At 39.5% G+C, this 17,320-nt stretch overlaps 2 protein-coding genes across 2 annotated transcripts; both read right to left on the bottom strand.

Annotated features, from left to right (window-relative positions):
- Window positions 1–22: 22 nt before the first annotated feature.
- Window positions 23–9,646, bottom strand: copg2 (COPI coat complex subunit gamma 2). The gene is made up of 24 exons (XM_039792485.1): window positions 9,509–9,646; window positions 8,825–8,877; window positions 8,636–8,716; window positions 8,453–8,524; window positions 7,835–7,914; window positions 7,482–7,557; window positions 7,228–7,320; window positions 6,990–7,076; window positions 6,661–6,818; window positions 5,557–5,690; window positions 5,371–5,438; window positions 4,872–5,060; window positions 4,406–4,501; window positions 3,530–3,773; window positions 3,264–3,339; window positions 2,955–3,058; window positions 2,692–2,817; window positions 2,505–2,573; window positions 2,192–2,373; window positions 1,787–1,916; window positions 1,496–1,593; window positions 1,149–1,287; window positions 848–946; window positions 23–429 (listed from the first exon to the last, which is right to left on the bottom strand). The coding sequence occupies exons 1-24, from the start codon at window positions 9,543–9,545 to the stop codon at window positions 299–301; spliced, it is 2,622 nt and encodes an 873-aa protein (XP_039648419.1). The 5' UTR covers window positions 9,546–9,646; the 3' UTR covers window positions 23–298.
- Window positions 9,647–11,541: 1,895 nt separating this feature from the next.
- On the bottom strand, window positions 11,542–13,875 carry ucn3l (urocortin 3, like). The gene is made up of 2 exons (XM_039791189.1): window positions 13,655–13,875; window positions 11,542–13,204 (listed from the first exon to the last, which is right to left on the bottom strand). The coding sequence occupies exon 2, from the start codon at window positions 13,192–13,194 to the stop codon at window positions 12,724–12,726; it is 471 nt and encodes a 156-aa protein (XP_039647123.1). The 5' UTR covers window positions 13,195–13,204; window positions 13,655–13,875; the 3' UTR covers window positions 11,542–12,723.
- Window positions 13,876–17,320: the final 3,445 nt, after the last annotated feature.

A 17,320-nucleotide genomic window follows, 5' to 3' on the forward strand; every position in this document is an offset into this window, starting at 1 on the left:
TCTGAATGATGGAAACTTGATGTACTTTGACAGTCAGAATTTATTGAAGATTTGACAGAAGAAAACATGAGGACCAACAGACAGTGTGAAGAAAGAGGGAATAAACACTTTTTAGCTCATAAACTAGAAGTAAAACATTTATGTTTATTCGTTTTTCAGGTTGGATGATGTCAGCATAATAAACAATATCGTACATAAAAATGTTAGAGCTGTGGAAAAGATCTAAGTGATGTCTCAGAGAGTTTGTCGTGCAGAGATGAAAGGTCTCGTGGTTGTGTTGGCGCGCCGCTGCGTCGCTTTAGCCGACGGAGGCCAGGATGACGTCGACGACCGTCTCTTCATCGCTGCGAACCGTCACCTGCATGGTGACGCCGTCGGCCAGCGCCAGGCGAGCACGAACCAGCACGTCGTGACCCCCCCGAAACACACCTGAGAGAGAGAGCGAGAACGCTCAGTCAGCGGCCAATCAAATCACACCCGACAGAACCTCGATTCACCAGGCATGTCAATTATGACATTTTTATATAAAATCTGGATAGTTTGTGTTTAATAGTATGTTTGATAGAAAAAGTATCTAAATGAGAGAATTTGTTCTTAAATCTAAATTGTACACACGTAAAAAACTAAAAAGAACTGTAGTACTGTTAAGTGAACTTCATACAATTTTGGACAAAAGTTGGAATCCACTAAAATCTAAATTGGATCTGCTATTTGTAGATATGACATGTAAAATGTTACATTTATCTTGCATACAGGATATATTACGTTTTTAAAAGGAAGGAATTTGTAAAACAAAAACATTTAAAAAGATCTAACAGTGACCACATCCATCCTCATATCAACCCACCAGCGAGGAAGAGGACATGCGAGTTCTTATTTTCGGGAACTTTGTCAGAGCGCTCACATGGCTGCATTCCCAGGAAGCTGATGATGTTACCCACCGCCTCTGTAAGAGAAAACCAAGGATGAGTCACGTAACACACTGGGTGTCAGTTATTGCATAAAGCTTTAATGACATAACTTAACATGTTTTGTAAATCTCTCTGGAAGCAGTTATTTGCAAAAAAATATAAAAATAAAAACACACACAAAAAGTAATGAAACCTGACAATGGACTGAATGATTTCAGCCCTACATTTCTGACTTACCGTCTAGAGTTCGTACAGACGCCAGGGCAAAAGTCTCTTCCTTCTCAAATTCATCGCCCACTTCTTCCCACGCCGCACCAAAGTTCGGTTTCAAAACCTTCTGGATGTGGTCGGCAACCGTTACCTCCAGATCCTCCAGCTGAAGAAGAGCAGGGCAGAGGAGAAGAGACAAAGGAAAGATGGAAGGATGAGGAGAGAGCAGTTGGAGATAGAGGCAAAGAGGGGAAACAAAAAAAAAAAAAAAAAAAAAAAAAAAGAGAAGGTAAATTTACATTGGTGACAATGCACAAAATTAAAAAATCATTTTCCTCGTTTTAAAAGTTTGAGGGTGTGTTATGATTACATACCACATATTCATCATCATAACCGTCATCGTCAGGCTCCCCTGTGTTGGGGTCACAGTCTTTGACCAGGTACTTCATAGTACAACTGAACGTACAAGACACTGTGGACAGACAGGACACCTCTTAAATCTTATATACAGTCAACGCTGCTCTAAAGATTTCATTTTGGACCTTGTACATGCAGAAGGTAGTCACTAACTGGGTAACCCATTTGGGATCTAAATGTTATGAACACAGTTTCTTTGGCAGTCTGCCATTGCTCCCATGAGCCCAATAACGTCCCAGCGTTCCTACCGGCGGTGGGGTCGTCGTCGGGCAGGCGGACCAGCGTGTAGCAGGAACCAGGCTGACTGTAGGGGAGGTTGGCCGCTGGGATGTACTGTATCACCTCGTAGGACTCCGATGGCTCCATCTGCACTACGACCTGACATACACCAGACGTTCATTTCAAATGCATTGCCGCGTTTTAGTTTAACTACCATTTGAAATCCTGAAACAATTCTAAATACTGTGTCACTTGTGGACTCTCTTCTTCTCTTGGGACAGTTTATTTATTTATTTTTTTTTTTCCTCACAGCCAAGACTAATCAAGAGTCCGAATAAAGAATTAGAGAAAAATATCTAACAGGGATGTCCAGAAAAATCTAAGTTAATTAAAACATAAATGATCATGAAACTAAATCCCCTCTCAGCCGGTACCTTCTGCAGGAGCTGGTCATTCAGAGTGTTTGTGCAGTCGAACTGGAACACCATGTGCCTGGCGAAGGTGTGTTTGATGCAGCGCACCACATATTCTGTCTCTGCCTCCGTCAGCTGCACCTGCTCAGAGGACTTGAAGAGCGGCCCGAGAGCCTGGAACTCTGGGATGGCCGCCAGTTGTTCTGTAAAAACAGAGACCGAGACAGACAAGACGGCAATTGTATTAAACCACATCAGACCAGAATATTAAGATGAGTATCAGTGTCTAATTGCATCATCTTGAATCTGATAACGGGCAGTTTTAGAATCTCACCCTGATAAATGTCCTGCCGTGACGGCGCCAACTTCTCTGGCAGTTTGCTGGTGGCAACAGAGGCAATTTCTGGGAAGAAGAAAAAAACATTAACAGACGCTCCTTATCTATCCGATTCCTGACTGTGGTAGTTTAAAAGATGAGTAGATAACCCTGTGCAGATAACTAAATAGCTGTGTGGTTGTACCTGTTTTGTGTTCTGTGATAGGAGTGGTGGCCAGAGGGACACTCTTCATGTCGAAAGGTTTCTCTGTGGGCTCCAAAGTGTACTGGTGGAGGGACTTCTCCAGTCCGGGGATGGAAACAGAGAGACCTGAGAGCAGCACACAGGAGGAGCAAACGTTAACATTTCTGCTTTCACCTGCTGAGTGAGTGTACATTTTGACCAGCAGGCCCTATGAGTAGCAGTCAAACAGTGTATCCTGAGAGTGAGAGAGTGAGAGAGTTCACCGTTGAAGATGTAGGCAGCATTCAGAGCTTTCTGCTTCTGCTGTAGCACGTTCATGTAGAAAGTAGCTCTGTCGCGCACTTCATCATCACTGTCCATCATGCACCTGTGAGAACCGCCATGTGTTAAAATCTGATTTCAGCACATATTCATTCAAACAAGTGTATAGTAAAGGGTCTACACAGTATTACATGTCAGGAGTCCATCACCAACAATATAAATGTTTTCTTTGTATATTCCACATAAAAGAGGAACTGTGGGGGTACACAGTCACGGAAGAAATAAATGAACAAATGAAAGTAAATGAGTACCTCTGCATGAGAACCAGGACGCTCGGCAGCAGATCATCATTCTGAGCTCCAAATTTAGCCAAAGCGCTGACTGCAGCTGAGGGTGAAAGAAGAAAAATGTTTCAACTGGCTATAAAAAATGCCATGAAAATAGTGTGAATATTTATCAATAAAGTGGATGTCATGCAAGACACTTTGATATGAGAGGTCTGCCTCTGGAGTGGAGGCAAAATGAGTGACATTACTAAAGATTGTGAGGCTCACACAGTAATCCCATTCCATCTCACCTGCACGAACAGCCTCACTCTCCAGCACCACCCGGTTGAAGATGAAGCGAATGTACTTGGAGGGCTGGGGGGTGCGTGGGCCCTCTTTGCCCAGTAGGTGCAGGATCTTTGTGGCTAGCACAGTGTGCTCGCAGTCCTCGATGAACTCGCACAGGTGGGCCAAGCCGGTCTCTTTGCTCTCTGGGTTGTCCTCGATGATGCTGATGATGCAGTCCACAATGGCCCGCTTGTACTCAAAGCCACCCTGCAGGGAGAAGAATGTAAGTCGTAAACACAACTGCAACATACACTGTAGGCCTTAAAGTAATAGTAATACATGCATCACACTGTAGGCCTTAAAGTAATAGTAATACATGCATCACACTGTAGGCCTTAAAGTAATAGTAATACATGCATCACACTCTAGGCCTTAAAGTAATAGTAATACATGCATCACACTCTAGGCCTTAAAGTAATAGTAATACATGCATCACACTCTAGGCCTTAAAGTAATAGTAATACATGCATCACACTCTAGGCCTTAAAGTAATAGTAATACATGCATCACCCTCACACAATCTGTGGACAGACACATTAAACCCTATTAATCAACACTGATGTATACTGTATATCTGTTGTTATAAACCATGTCTTATCTTTTGAGTATTTGTCTTTTAAAATGTCAGCACATATAAACCACACTTAAGTAATCTGACTGCTAAATATTTTGTAAAACAAATAGAAAAGCATGAAAGCTGCCAAAATGCAAACTGTGATCACATCATTGCTCTTTATAGCAAGGTGTCTGCATGGGTAAGGATATCAGTGATAAGGAAACTCCCCAGTAAGGCAAAGACCAAAGTGTACAGGTCAGTGGTCGGTTAATGATCAACTTACATCATCTCTGAGCATGTTGGACAAAAAGTTCATCATGACACTGTGCTTCCTGGGATACTTCTGGCACAGAGCGCTGATGGCCTGCACCACCACCACCTGGAATAAACAAGCATCAGCGACAGATTTAGGACAACAGAAAATAGAACAGAAATAACAGGATTAAAAGAGGGAGGCAAAGCAATGAATCTGCTATTGGAAATTAATCTTTTGTGGCCACAGAAGCTAAAGTCCTGGGTGATAAAAAAAAAAAAAGAAAAAGAAAAAAAAACACCTCATCATGACACATTCTCACAATTTCAACAAGTACACAGGGATTTAAAGCAAGATGAATTGTTTATTTATGGGGGAAATATATATCTATATATCTATCTATCTCCTTTTATTATCATTATAACACCCTTCGTGTATGGATTTAGTTGTGCTGCGTTATCAAATAGAGGATAAGACTAAAGTAAAACTGTCTGACCTTGAACTCGTCCGAGATCTCAGAGACAAACGAGGAGATCTGTTTCATGAGGCGGTCCACGCTGCTCTCACTGCCCGTCTTGAGCAGAGTGGTGATGGCCAGAGTGGCGATGCTGCGGTTCGAGTCGGTGATCAGGTTTTCCAGGTCTAAGTTGCACGCAGTCACGGCTGACGGATGCTTCATGGCCACCTGGTGGACACAAAGGAAATGACAGTGTAGTTTATCAAGCGTTCCAATCGGTTAATCATACATTTAAGTATAAACAGCGCGTTTTCAAAAAAGATAAATAAAAAAAGTACTGCAAAGCACTTTCAGTCATGCTTTCTGTATCTAGCTGTGAAATATAAAAAGGACCCAAGACCACTTTTATACTGCCTGACTACATATACAATTTCTGAATTGCTCAGCAATATGACTAACATTTGACCAAATAAAGTAAACTATGTTTATACAGGATAAAACAAGCCATGAGAAGGAGGGATGAAGGGGGAAAGTGTACCTTGTTGAGGGTCCTGACTGCAGCGTATCTCAAGGCTGCCTTGGGAGAGCTGCAAAAGAGCTGCAGCACTGCAGGAAGAGAGATACATTCACAACGAGACTCATCAACACATCATTCTGTTCTTTCAGTCGACAATGCAGATAGAAATGCTAAATGAAATGAATGAGGTGTAAGTAAACTACTGACCAGACACAGCCGGGGCCAGTTCCCGGGCAGTACAGTTGGGCATATGGACAATGGCAGAGGCAGCTTCATACACCACCATCTCATTCTTGTTCCTCAGGCAACTCTCAATGAAGTCGAACAAGGGGCTGTCGTGACTGAAAACAGACAGAATCCAAGCTGTTAACTACCTGACAACAAGACATCAAACCTGCAGTTTGTGCCATCATGTATTTAAAGCTATAGTGCGTACTTTCTGTCACCCCCATTAGGAATTCTAAGTAATGACAACAAAACTGTCGGCGCGTCCACATGATACAAGCCTTCCGCAGTTGCTAGTAGCCAAGGAGGAAGCGGATAGGCCTATTGCAATACGCAATAAATCAATTATTCGCGTGATAAATACAAATTAGCTAGATCATTTAAATAGAAATTATCGTGGCCGGAAAAATTTCCATTTTATTTATTGTGTTTGGTTTTTATTCCAGTGCATTTTTTGTTAACAGAGACTGAGAGTGCATTTTATTTATTGTTTTTGGTTGTTTTGTTCATTTATTGTGGATATTTAAAATGTCTACCAGTTCCAGTGTTAAATGTTCTTTAGAAATTTAGAAAAGTTTTGAAAAGGTGTACCTGCATTATTATTCCATTATCATTATATCAGAAGAAAATGGTCTCAGAACGACAATATTATCGTTTATTGCAATCATTTCTGGGACAATTTATCGTCCAGCAAATTTTTTTATCGTGACAGGCCTAGACATGGAGGATTAAAAAAACATGATGGACTCTTTGGATAGAAGTAATTATCTTCACTCAAGTTTCTGCACACAAAAGTCGCCCCAACGACACAACCTTCTGAACATAGCCATACTGAGAAATCCAGAGAGAGTTGTGTGGAGCTGTTAGTCTTAATTAGCTTTGTAGCAACTCATTTGGCAATGGCTTGAATGTAACGGACGTTCATTAATATCAAAAAGTTACGCACTTAAGCTTAAATCTGGCTAGGAGATACCATAGATGACGACGAATATTTATCAGTGGAGAATCAGCTGTACTGTGCAAGTACTCCGATGTCTGTGTGTGTGTGTGTGTCTAATAGAGATAGATTGCTGCAGGTCTACTCACCCTCCATCCGTCTCATCCAGCAGTTTGCTGGCGATCCTGATGAGCATGCAGTAGGCAAATGGAGACTTGAGACCAGACTTGGTGAACTTGTTGAGCATCTTGGTGACAGCAAGACGGTCGTTCTTCCGGAGGTGATACAGCAGGCCCAGGGCATGGTACTGGAAGATGGGACATACACAAACAGCTTTGAAATTAAACTCTGTAAACAGTGTTTTAACAGATCTGTTTAATCTGAACAAACCAACATATTAATATTCCTTCTACACACAAAATGAATGGTTCAAAATAACATTAACAGAACAATTCCTAAGTCTGTCTGTACTACCCACCTGGACCATGATGTTGTCACTGGAAGCGGCCTCCTGGGCTTCATTCACCCAACGCTTCACCACATCGTAGCTCATCTTCACCATGTGCTGAACACAAATAGAAAAGACTTCATTACCCACCAGCAATGATTTGATATACAATTAAATAACTTTAGATCAGCTATCAAAAAAAGCAAAAAATAAATAAATACCAGGAGAAAAAATTCTAAGTGAAATATGAAACCGTGCCATTTCTTACCAGTGAGGAGACCAGGGCTGAGCTGGACACACTGGGCACCTTGTCAACAATAGCCTGTTTCATGTATCTCTCAATGGCCTGCAGCATGGTGGTCTGTGTAAAAGACAAGGAAAATTCAACAAACGATGTTTCGATTTTTCAATTATAAGAAATAATATCTAAAACAGGATGTTTTCTTTCTTGCATGAGATGACAAGGTGAAGGAAGAGATGGGGAGACAACAAGAAAGAAAATAAAGTAAAAGAAGCACTCACATCTGTAATCCTGCAGAGGGCTCTGATAGCAGGTCCTCGGTATACATCTTCCTTCCCAGTCATGTCTTTGGTCAGGCTGTAAAATACCACACAAGGAATAATAAGAGACACTGACTGTAAACGGTTACAGAAACACATTAACGAAGAGCTGTTAACCTCGAGTCGAAGAGACCTTGCCCGTTTACTAGATTTCATAACTAAATATCTAAATTTTGTACATACTAGATGATAGCAGATGCATTAAAAACAACAGAGTCTGGATACATTGTTTAAGAGGTACTTCAAGAAAACACACTTCCTGGGGGCAATTACAGTATTTGCATACTGATACTCAGAGCCATCATGGTACAAACCTGCTAGTGACAATGATGACATCCTCAGAGATGTTGGCCATCTCTTTGATTGTCAGGTAGCACATCCTCCTCAGGGTTTGCTGGGAGAGAGCGAGAGAAAGAATATGAAATTACTGTTTTTATATTTGAACTAGAGCTGGGCGATATGGAAAAAAATCAAATATTCCGATAATTTTCATGAAATAAATCGATGTCGATATTGTTGTTGACCATTGGTGCTTTCGCAATATATTTACACAATGAGAGTTTTGATAATTAATCACCAATAATGTGGATACAATGACTAAATGGGTAAAGGCAAATAAAAGAACAGCTACAACAGCCTGGTAAGTTCAGAAAATGACATCACTTTACTGCAATGCAGCCTTTAAAACCAGGAAAAGACAACACCTGTGTGATATAATGATATTACGATATCCAAAATTTAAGACGAAATCTAGCCTTATATATCAACATAATATTGATATATTGCCCAGCCCTAATTTGAACACTACAGACTGATGATATGCAGCTTGAGCTAAAATGGAATCATAAAATCAATCAATAAATGTAAAAAAAAGAAAAACATTATGAATCTAACCCATTAACTAATGAATGAATGAATGAATTAAATCTTACATCATTGGACTGAAAGAGCCTGGTCATTGCAAAGAAGGCCTCCGTGGCCTCTGTGGTCCCAAAATGCTCTCCCTGAATGGACAAAGACACGGGAGTGAGAGAGACTTAAGATAGGTAGACAGACACAAACTCAACACATGCCAATAAAAAGCTACTTTACATTATTGTCAAACAACTTTTTACCTGGTTGAGGAGATAGATAATCTTGGTGAGAATGTGGAGGCATCTTCTTGGGTTGATAGGCGTCTCATTGAAGATACGCGCCTGTGAACAAGAAGGGACACCTGGTTTTATTTCAGAGGTTAGGATATTGTTTATTGGACTCATATAAGAGCAGAATATGCTTCTGGCAATATAAAGTGCTAACTTTACCTCCTGCAACACGGCACTCTTCTCCAGATGCTGGAAAGGGTTCGACCCACTTCCTAAATGTCAAAATAGCAGAGTGAGACGTCTGTGTAGTTAAACGTTATATAACTTTATTTAACTCCATTCAACGCTACCACACGGAAAGGACGCAGAGTTGACGCCAGCTTATGCTAACGATACATATCATTAAAATGGATCAAACAGACATGCAAGCAACACATACAACCTGAAGACAGATCTCATTTAAAAGCATCACTGCAGCAAGATTCATCCATCTATATTTGGAGCTCGTGTTTAGAGAGGACACGTCTATTAACGAGCAAAACTAACATCACAACATCAAGCTGAAACTGCCAAGCTTGCAATGCTAAACTTAGCTTAGGGCTGGTGTTATTGTGACATCAAACAATAGTGGGTACAAATGTTAATGCAACTGCAAATAGGGTTTGTAATAAAAAATTGCAATGCCTGTTACATAAATATGAATTAGCCTACGAGATACCGTAACTGGACAGGTTAATTCACCCTGACAGCTATTCACTTTAACTAGCCGGCTAACTGTAACAGGCTAGCCCCGCGTTAGCTTCCAAAGCGTCCAACATCTTGTGTGTCCAGACCATGGTTCAGACACAATTACCATTGGTCAAACGCTGTCACTATTTAAAATGATTACTAATCCAAGCTTACCAGACTCCTCGTCTTTCTTATCAAACTTTTTAATCATTATGTCGGAATGAAGCTGGCGGACGAGGGCAAAAGATGCTCTCAACCTCGATCATAAGAGGAGCTACTTCCACGTAGCCAAAATGTAAACTCACTTCCGGTTGAAACGTCCACGTCAATGAAACATACGTCAGAACCATGACGCTTTACGCCCGCCAGGGGCGCTGCTGACAAGAAACATGATCAATCAATCAATGATTGATAATGTTTCTATTAATCAAAATACTTTTAAAAATATATCAATGGAAATGTATAGAGAAATTATAAATACAAATAAGAAATAAACAATATAAAAAATGAGAAGTAAGATATATGTATGTAAAAATGTAATAGCCTAAAAATATGTGCATTATACTAAAATGTATAGAAACAATATGAGATATGAAATATGTAAATAGATATGAATACCACTAATATATACAACAGTGCAAACAATCATGTAAATAACAAAAGTGCTGAGAAACGTGTATTGTGCGTTATAATAAATGCACTAATAATGTACAGTATGTAAACCGGAGTTTTGCACAGTATTGCACACAGTCAATATTGCACAGTTGAAGATATAAATATTAAATAAATAATTATGAATTATCCCAGGGCTTCCCAGTGTCTGACACTCTGAGGGAGGAGTTGAAGAGTTTGATGGCCACAGGCAGGAATTACTTCCTGTGCCGCTCCGGGGCGCATCTAGGTAGAATGAGTCTTAAACTGAATGTATTCCTGTTTGACCATTGTGTCATGCAGTGGATGGGAGACATTGTCAAAGATGGCACGTATCTTGGTCAGAATCCTTCTCTCTGACACTGTATCTCAACTGTATACAGTGCAGTGTGTACTAGATTTATCATCACAAATGTTCAGTAAGTCCTTTATTAGGATTGGTAACAATTTTCAAAACATTACTATATTCATTTATTCAAATTGAGTGAGCAGGGGCTGCTACATTGCAGTTTTTGGGGTGTCCAATATCCCAAATTAAATGAAGTGAAAGTATACTAACTTTGAATTTATCAGAAAATAATTTATCAGGATTGAGAAATAATGACTTTCCCAGTGAATGCCCACTCTACTGCTATGCTGCAATGCATCACTGTCCCTGCTTGGCTTTATGTCGTTTCAATTGTGGCAAGGTGGTTAAATACAAATTTATTTTGAAATATGCATCCATGTAAAAAAGAAAAACAAATGCAGGCCTTTTTATTTTAGTTTATACTGTGCTTTAGTTTTTTCAGACACATTTGCAAGTAATCTTGTCACAATGAACCTGGAGCCTACGGACCCTGCCTGGTTGGTAACTCAACCTAGTGGAGCACAGTTTGGAAAATGGAAGGTATAAGGACATCCACTGACATGTATACACCAGGTCAGCAGAGTGACCTGAGGGATGCACACCTGCAGAGCTGACTCACAACCTGACCAAATGGCCACAAGATGTCAACATTGCTGTGTGAGTGTGGTCAATTCAAATAAGTTCAAAGGGAGAAACATGTTTACATTGCCAATGTAACTCTTGTTTTGTCTCTTGGACAGGTGAACTACATGACCAGCTATTAAACCCAATAGCTGCGAAAGTATTCAGTTTGGTGGAATAACCAAACTTCTCATCCACTGGCAGAGTTAAATAGCATACTGGTAACAATGTAGAGCAACTGGTGTTGATATATGAGCTGATGTTGATATATGATATTTTTAAAGTTATTAAATAATGATATACTATTTTTTTTATCTTAAACACAACATAAACATTTTTGTACTTTAATTTCTTAATACTTAACAGCCAACATATACACTGTACCAATATATACTATATATATACATATATATATATATATATATATATATATATATATATAGCTTAGATTGTCCAATAATACTAGACATGCTGATGTCTGCAGTCTAGTATTAGCCATATGGATGGTAAAGGAATAATAATAATTGATAGGAATATTTTATGGATCCATTGTTCAAAATGCTTTATATAAAAGAGGCAAATGTAGTTATTTACATCTGCTTTATTTGAGGAAAAATAATCCTTTATTTTGAGTATAAAAATAACAGACATCTGATGAACACATACATTCTCATGCACTTGCATTTTACTGTATTTCATGATCTTACAGTTGGTTGTACAATATTTCAGAATCAGTGTTCAGTGTTGTGTTTTTGTTGATGTTTCACATTACAATCTGAAATCATTATCGGCTTCCATGTGAACTTCTAAACAGCAAAGCCCCTAAATAAATATAGCAGCAAAGAGAAAAAAAAACATAATAATATCAAATGTTATGATTATGCAACATAATTACAAAACCTTTCATTGGTCTTTTCCTAACGACATAAGATTTGATGACCTCTACTGCTTTGTTCTTCTTGTTTAGTCCAACATTTAAAAATGTATGACTCTGGGGCAAACTAACCACATTAAACATTCATTTTACGGATAAAGAAAATCGAAGGGCTGTCCTGCTTGAAGTGAAAATGTAAAAGTCCATGAATCTCAACATCTTCTTTTCAGATTGGAAGGGAGCAAAGTGTGACACAATTTCAACTGTTTCCAATGCAAAACATGTCTCACATTTTCATGCCTGAAATGACCAATCATCTTGGTACAAGTAAAATAACTTTGTCTTCATTGCTTTTGACCTTATTATGTCTTGATTTAAGATGTTGCTACAACATTTCTGATAAGAAACACATGGATCATTCTCACCACAAAGGCATGATTTCAATCAAAACTCTAACATAACAAACTTTAAAAGTTAACTTAAGAGAAAATCAATTTGTGAAGCTGAATCATGAAGCTGAGTTGTACTACAAAAAAAACAATCTAAAATCATCATCCAACTTTTAGTCAAAAAGCTTCATACGTTTACATCATGCATTGTCCCAAGTTTCCCCAGTATTTTTATTGAAGCAAATACAAAAATAATAATAATAATAATAATAATAATAATAATAATAATAGATAAGAGACTTTCTAAGAACCTTTCACATGAGAGCAACTTAATTATATTATAAATGCTTATTTTACCTGTAACGTGATTTGAAATAAAACAATATTCCCCTGGAGCAACAAATCAAAAGGAGTAGCCCACTAGTGAATAAGAATTCATTACATTTGAGTAACGGTGGAGGCCAACACGGGTCATGGCTGTTAAGATCTAAGTTGTTCAACATGTTCACTTTCTCCTTCCAATCTTAGCCAGCAGGAGCGCGTTCTCCGCCGCCTTGGCTCGCATCTTTTTGGCCTTGGCGACATCAAAGAGGACGTTCATGATGTTGGTCGGGACGTCCAGGGACAGGGTCAGCCTGCTCCTCCGGTCCCCTTTGCTGCTGTTGCGGGCCATCAGCCCTCTGAGCTTCGTCCGGCTCATGAAGCGGTAGTTTGCGGGACTTGAAGTCCTTTTTTCCCGGCTGGACTCTGCAGAAGAAGAGGTGGAGGATGAGGAGAGATACTCCGCGGACTGCAGCAGGGACCCCCAGCCGCCCACGGGGGAGTAACCCGGCTCGTCCTCCTCGCTCCGGACCCCGACGGCCATCTGGTCGTCGCACAGCAGGTCGGAGCGGGAGTTGTAGAGGCGGAGGCACAGGCTGGAGGTCGGCGTGCACAGGACCGAGAGCAGCAGCAGGGTCTTCAGGGACGACAGCATGCTGTGTCCACTGGGACCAACACAGGTGAAGAGGAAGAAGGAAGAACATGTTTACTCCATGCCCTTTTTTCTGTGTCCATTTGAACAAGAGATTTTATTTTTTACATTACATTTTTTTATATTAATCTTAAAGCAAGTGACAGAAAAAGGGTGAAAATAAAGTGGATCTTAAATTAAGTTGTAATCAGTCTAAACATAACTAAACATGTTCATTTACGTTGAAATCGAGCGAAATGGTGTCCTCCACACTATTATTTCTCCCTTCTCTCATTAAAATACAGTTTTAGGACTCTAAGATTTAGAATTAAGATCGATGGTTAAGATTAAGTTCATCTTGTGTGTTCAGAAAAGTGTTTACGCCTTTGCACAGGAACATTTAATGTCTATTTTGGAGCCCTGGGCAATGGTTTAAAGGCAATTTGATCACAAAAATGTAAGCAATAATATTCGCACAACTTACCACTCGTGTCCTACAATAACAAATACAGTTAGGGAGATCACCCAACACGTATCCCTGCAAAGAAAAACCAAACAGACAGAAATTCTCTGAAGTAAAAATGTGATGATAAAATCCTTATAAACTGATAATGTGTGCGGAGGTCAGCCGTGCGCACTGTCTGACCAGCAGTGTGTCTTCCTCATCCATTCCCACTGCATTCATTTAGTAGGAGCCATCAAACTGCAGCCCTACGCCAGCAACAACGTCATCCCGTTGACATATTGCTTTGCTCTGAAATATCCCATTGGTTATGACGCAGTGATGTAGCGCTACATCAAAAAAAGTTGGTAAATATGACCTCCTGTCGGTGAACACGAGACATCACGACCACAGATACAGAAAAACTTTTTTCTTTACCCTTTACGTGATGGTTTTCACAGTAGTGAGTCTCAAATAACGATTTTTTTATGGCATATAATGCCTGTTCAGAACCACGGACAGCTCCCTTTCAGTACCATGGACAGTTCTATCATTCGGGCAACACTAAACTTAAAGCATACTGTAGCAAATACAAAACCAAAGAATGCTATTCTCTATTGTCACTCAGTATCATTCTAAAGTCACTGAAGACTTATTGGATTTTCTTTCTCTATGATAATACATTGTTTCATCTTTCACAAAAAAATGGCTGCATTAGTTAATGAATTGATCAGTCAGCTAATATTCTGTTAATCAATAAAATGTTTTTAGACATTTATAAATCTAAAATGTCAAACATTTGCTATTTCCAGCTTCTCAACTATGAGGGTTTGATGCTTTTCTTTGTCATTTATGATAGTAAATTGAATATATTGGGTTTTGGAATGATGATCAAATAAAACAAGCTACAATTTAAATACATCAACTAAAACTAGGAAATATTACAATGGATACAATGCATAGAACTGTGGAATGGAATCTAACTAACGTGTTATAGATGAGTTATAACCCAATAACAACTTTGGCATTAATTGGAATTGGCTGGTGTTCACCCTCTCCAGAAAGGCATTAGTTTTCTTGTTTCTCACGTTGTCTGCAATAAATAAACTTTAACCCTCGTATTATGTTGAAAAAAAATGACATTGATGATGTTACGGGTCAAAATGACCCGTACAGTGTAAATACACTCAAAACAAACTTTTTTTCCTAATCACAAACATTTTTTCCCCCAAAACTGTTTTACCAATTATTTAGTGAAAATATTTCCGGTATACACTTGCATATTCCATGCATAGTAGCTAGATTTGGCATCCTAGGATGCCCATATTTTGATGCCATACTTGGCAGGCGTGTTGGGCAATGGTACCGTCAGAAGGGACAGCGCCCCCTGAATGGAACAAGGTGTTCATCTACAGTGACATGGGGACCAGGATTGTACAAGACAGGTACAATTTTGACCCATTTATCCCATACATCTCTGATCTCAGCTAGTTTGTCTCTTTCACTCGACCAGCTTTCGTATGAATTGACTCCAAAGACATTGTTGCTAGAAATATTGGCCTTCCATTCTCATCATTCCACAGACTGACAATTGCTTCTCCCTTTGACTTGTAAACTCTAGCTAATACTATTCAATTTTATTTTATTTATAGTATCAAATCATAACAAGAGTTATCTCGAGACACTTTACAGATAGAGTAGGTCTAGACCACACTCACATAAATTCCAAAACCCCAACAATTACAGTAATTCCCCCAAAAGCAAGCATTATCAGTGGCTTTTGCGACAGTGGCGAGGAAAAACTCCCTTTTAGGAAGAAACCTCGGCAGACTCTTGGTAGGAGGTGTCTGACGGGGCCGGTTGGGGGTGTGATGAACAGTGGTAAATAATAGTCACATTAGAGATAATGGAACAGTGACCTTGATGTAGTCATGGAAGTTCATGTCATAGCAGGGCACATCGTGTCATACTGAGTAGTGCAGTCTCCAATACCGGATCCTGACTACTCTGTGTGTATGAACATCACAGCAGGGTGTTGTGGGATGAAACGTGGCACTGCAGAGCATGGGTGGATGCGGCGGATGCTGCGGACGCAGCAGGACTAGGATTTCAATGTATGCATGCAAGTCAATCTGATCCAGTGGCTTCCATTTCTTTTGAAATACACACCTCCCCTGCAAGTTGGTCATGTCCACTATGATCCTATCTATTGATTGGGATATGAAGAGATGAAATGGTGATTGAATATCATCAACTAGTGTGGCAGAAAATCTTGTGGGGCTTGGAGTCATCTTGATGACAGTCTGCCTTGGCGTCAGTGTGGTGATGTTGACCATTTTATGTTAGCATCTTTAGCTGTCCATGTTGAGGATGATTGCTGCCCATTGTTTTCAGCTAATGTATACTACACCAGACTGGTCCCCTGAATCTTCTTCATCATAGGAAAATTCACAATCCGGATCGTCAATAGCATCGCACACACACACAAACACACACACACACACACACACACACACACACACACACACACACACACACACACACACACACACACACACACACCCCTAAATGGGTGTTGAAAGTCTCTGGGTCAAAATGACCCGCAACATCATCTTTGTATACAAACTCTGAACAGACATTCCACTACACATCAGTGTGTCCAGATTTTATGAACAAGTTCATGACCCTAAATGAGGAAATGTCATACAATTTCATGAAGACAAATATAGGTTAACCAGTATTTTGGTCAACACAAAAACGCAAACGGGTCAAATTGACCCTTAACATAATACAAGGGTTAAGTCAATACATGCTCATGGGCTTCTCTACTGTCTAATAAACTGTCTAAAGTTTTCAGTTTTAAATGTTGAAAAGTTGATATTAAATGGGCCTCTTTTGAGTCTTGATGCAAACCAAATAAGCTACAAAGGAAAAGCTTTAGTATTATGCTACACTATAAATATGAATTAAATGAAATTTACAATTTATTTAGAAATGTTTTCTGGTCAAGTGTAGCTCCCTTTAATAAAACCATAATGCCACTTAATGGCATAACACTCCTGAGACACTAAAATATATAAGGTACATGGTCACCTCTTTCAGTATGTGTGACGTGTATAACATGTTAGAAGTTCACTAAGTTCTTCACAATATGTATGAATTGCATGCTGTATACATGGTTATTTAATTTCAAAAGAAGAATGATATATGAAATCCAGAGAACATTTGAGTGTCCACACCCCCTGATGGGAACAATCTGCAGTGATGTACATTACCATGTCAAAACCAAGATGGAAGAAGTGAGAGGAACAAAGGGTGTTGGGTCAAGCTCTAATGAGCAACTTCATTGAAGGATTAATATGACCACAAGTCTTCACAGTTGGAGTAATCGCGCAGTCTGTGACACACTGCTATAAGATGTCCTCCCAGTCCTGCTTGATCTCTGCAATGGAATAAATTGCTCCTCTTCAACTTCAATGGAAAACAAATCTCACACACACACACACACACACACACACACACACACACACACACACACACACACACCCCTTCTTTGGAAATGAGTGATATTTGAATATTCAAATGATTTGAAAGCTACAATTTTAAGTGTTTAATATTATTTTGCATTATGGCATCTGTCTTAGGTTTTGACTAGTTGTTTTTGGCAGGGGGTGTGGTTCAGTGAGAACAGCCTGTCACTGTGGACTG

Source organism: Perca fluviatilis, chromosome 23 (assembly GCF_010015445.1).
Source record: "Perca fluviatilis chromosome 23, GENO_Pfluv_1.0, whole genome shotgun sequence".
Lineage (NCBI taxonomy): Eukaryota > Metazoa > Chordata > Actinopteri > Perciformes > Percidae > Perca > Perca fluviatilis.

Excerpts from the sequence above, each read along its gene's own strand:
- copg2 (XM_039792485.1), bottom strand. The coding sequence starts at position 9,545 with ATGATTAAAAAGTTTGATAAGAAAGACGAGGAGTCTG. Across the intron at positions 6,819-6,989 it reads GTGACAACATCATGGTCCAG|TACCATGCCCTGGGCCTGCT; the intron begins GTGGGTAGTACA and ends CCCATCTTCCAG. Across the intron at positions 1,288-1,495 it reads GTTATGATGATGAATATGTG|CTGGAGGATCTGGAGGTAAC; the intron begins GTATGTAATCAT and ends GCTCTTCTTCAG.
- ucn3l (XM_039791189.1), bottom strand. The coding sequence starts at position 13,194 with ATGCTGTCGTCCCTGAAGACCCTGCTGCTGCTCTCGGTCCTGTGCACG.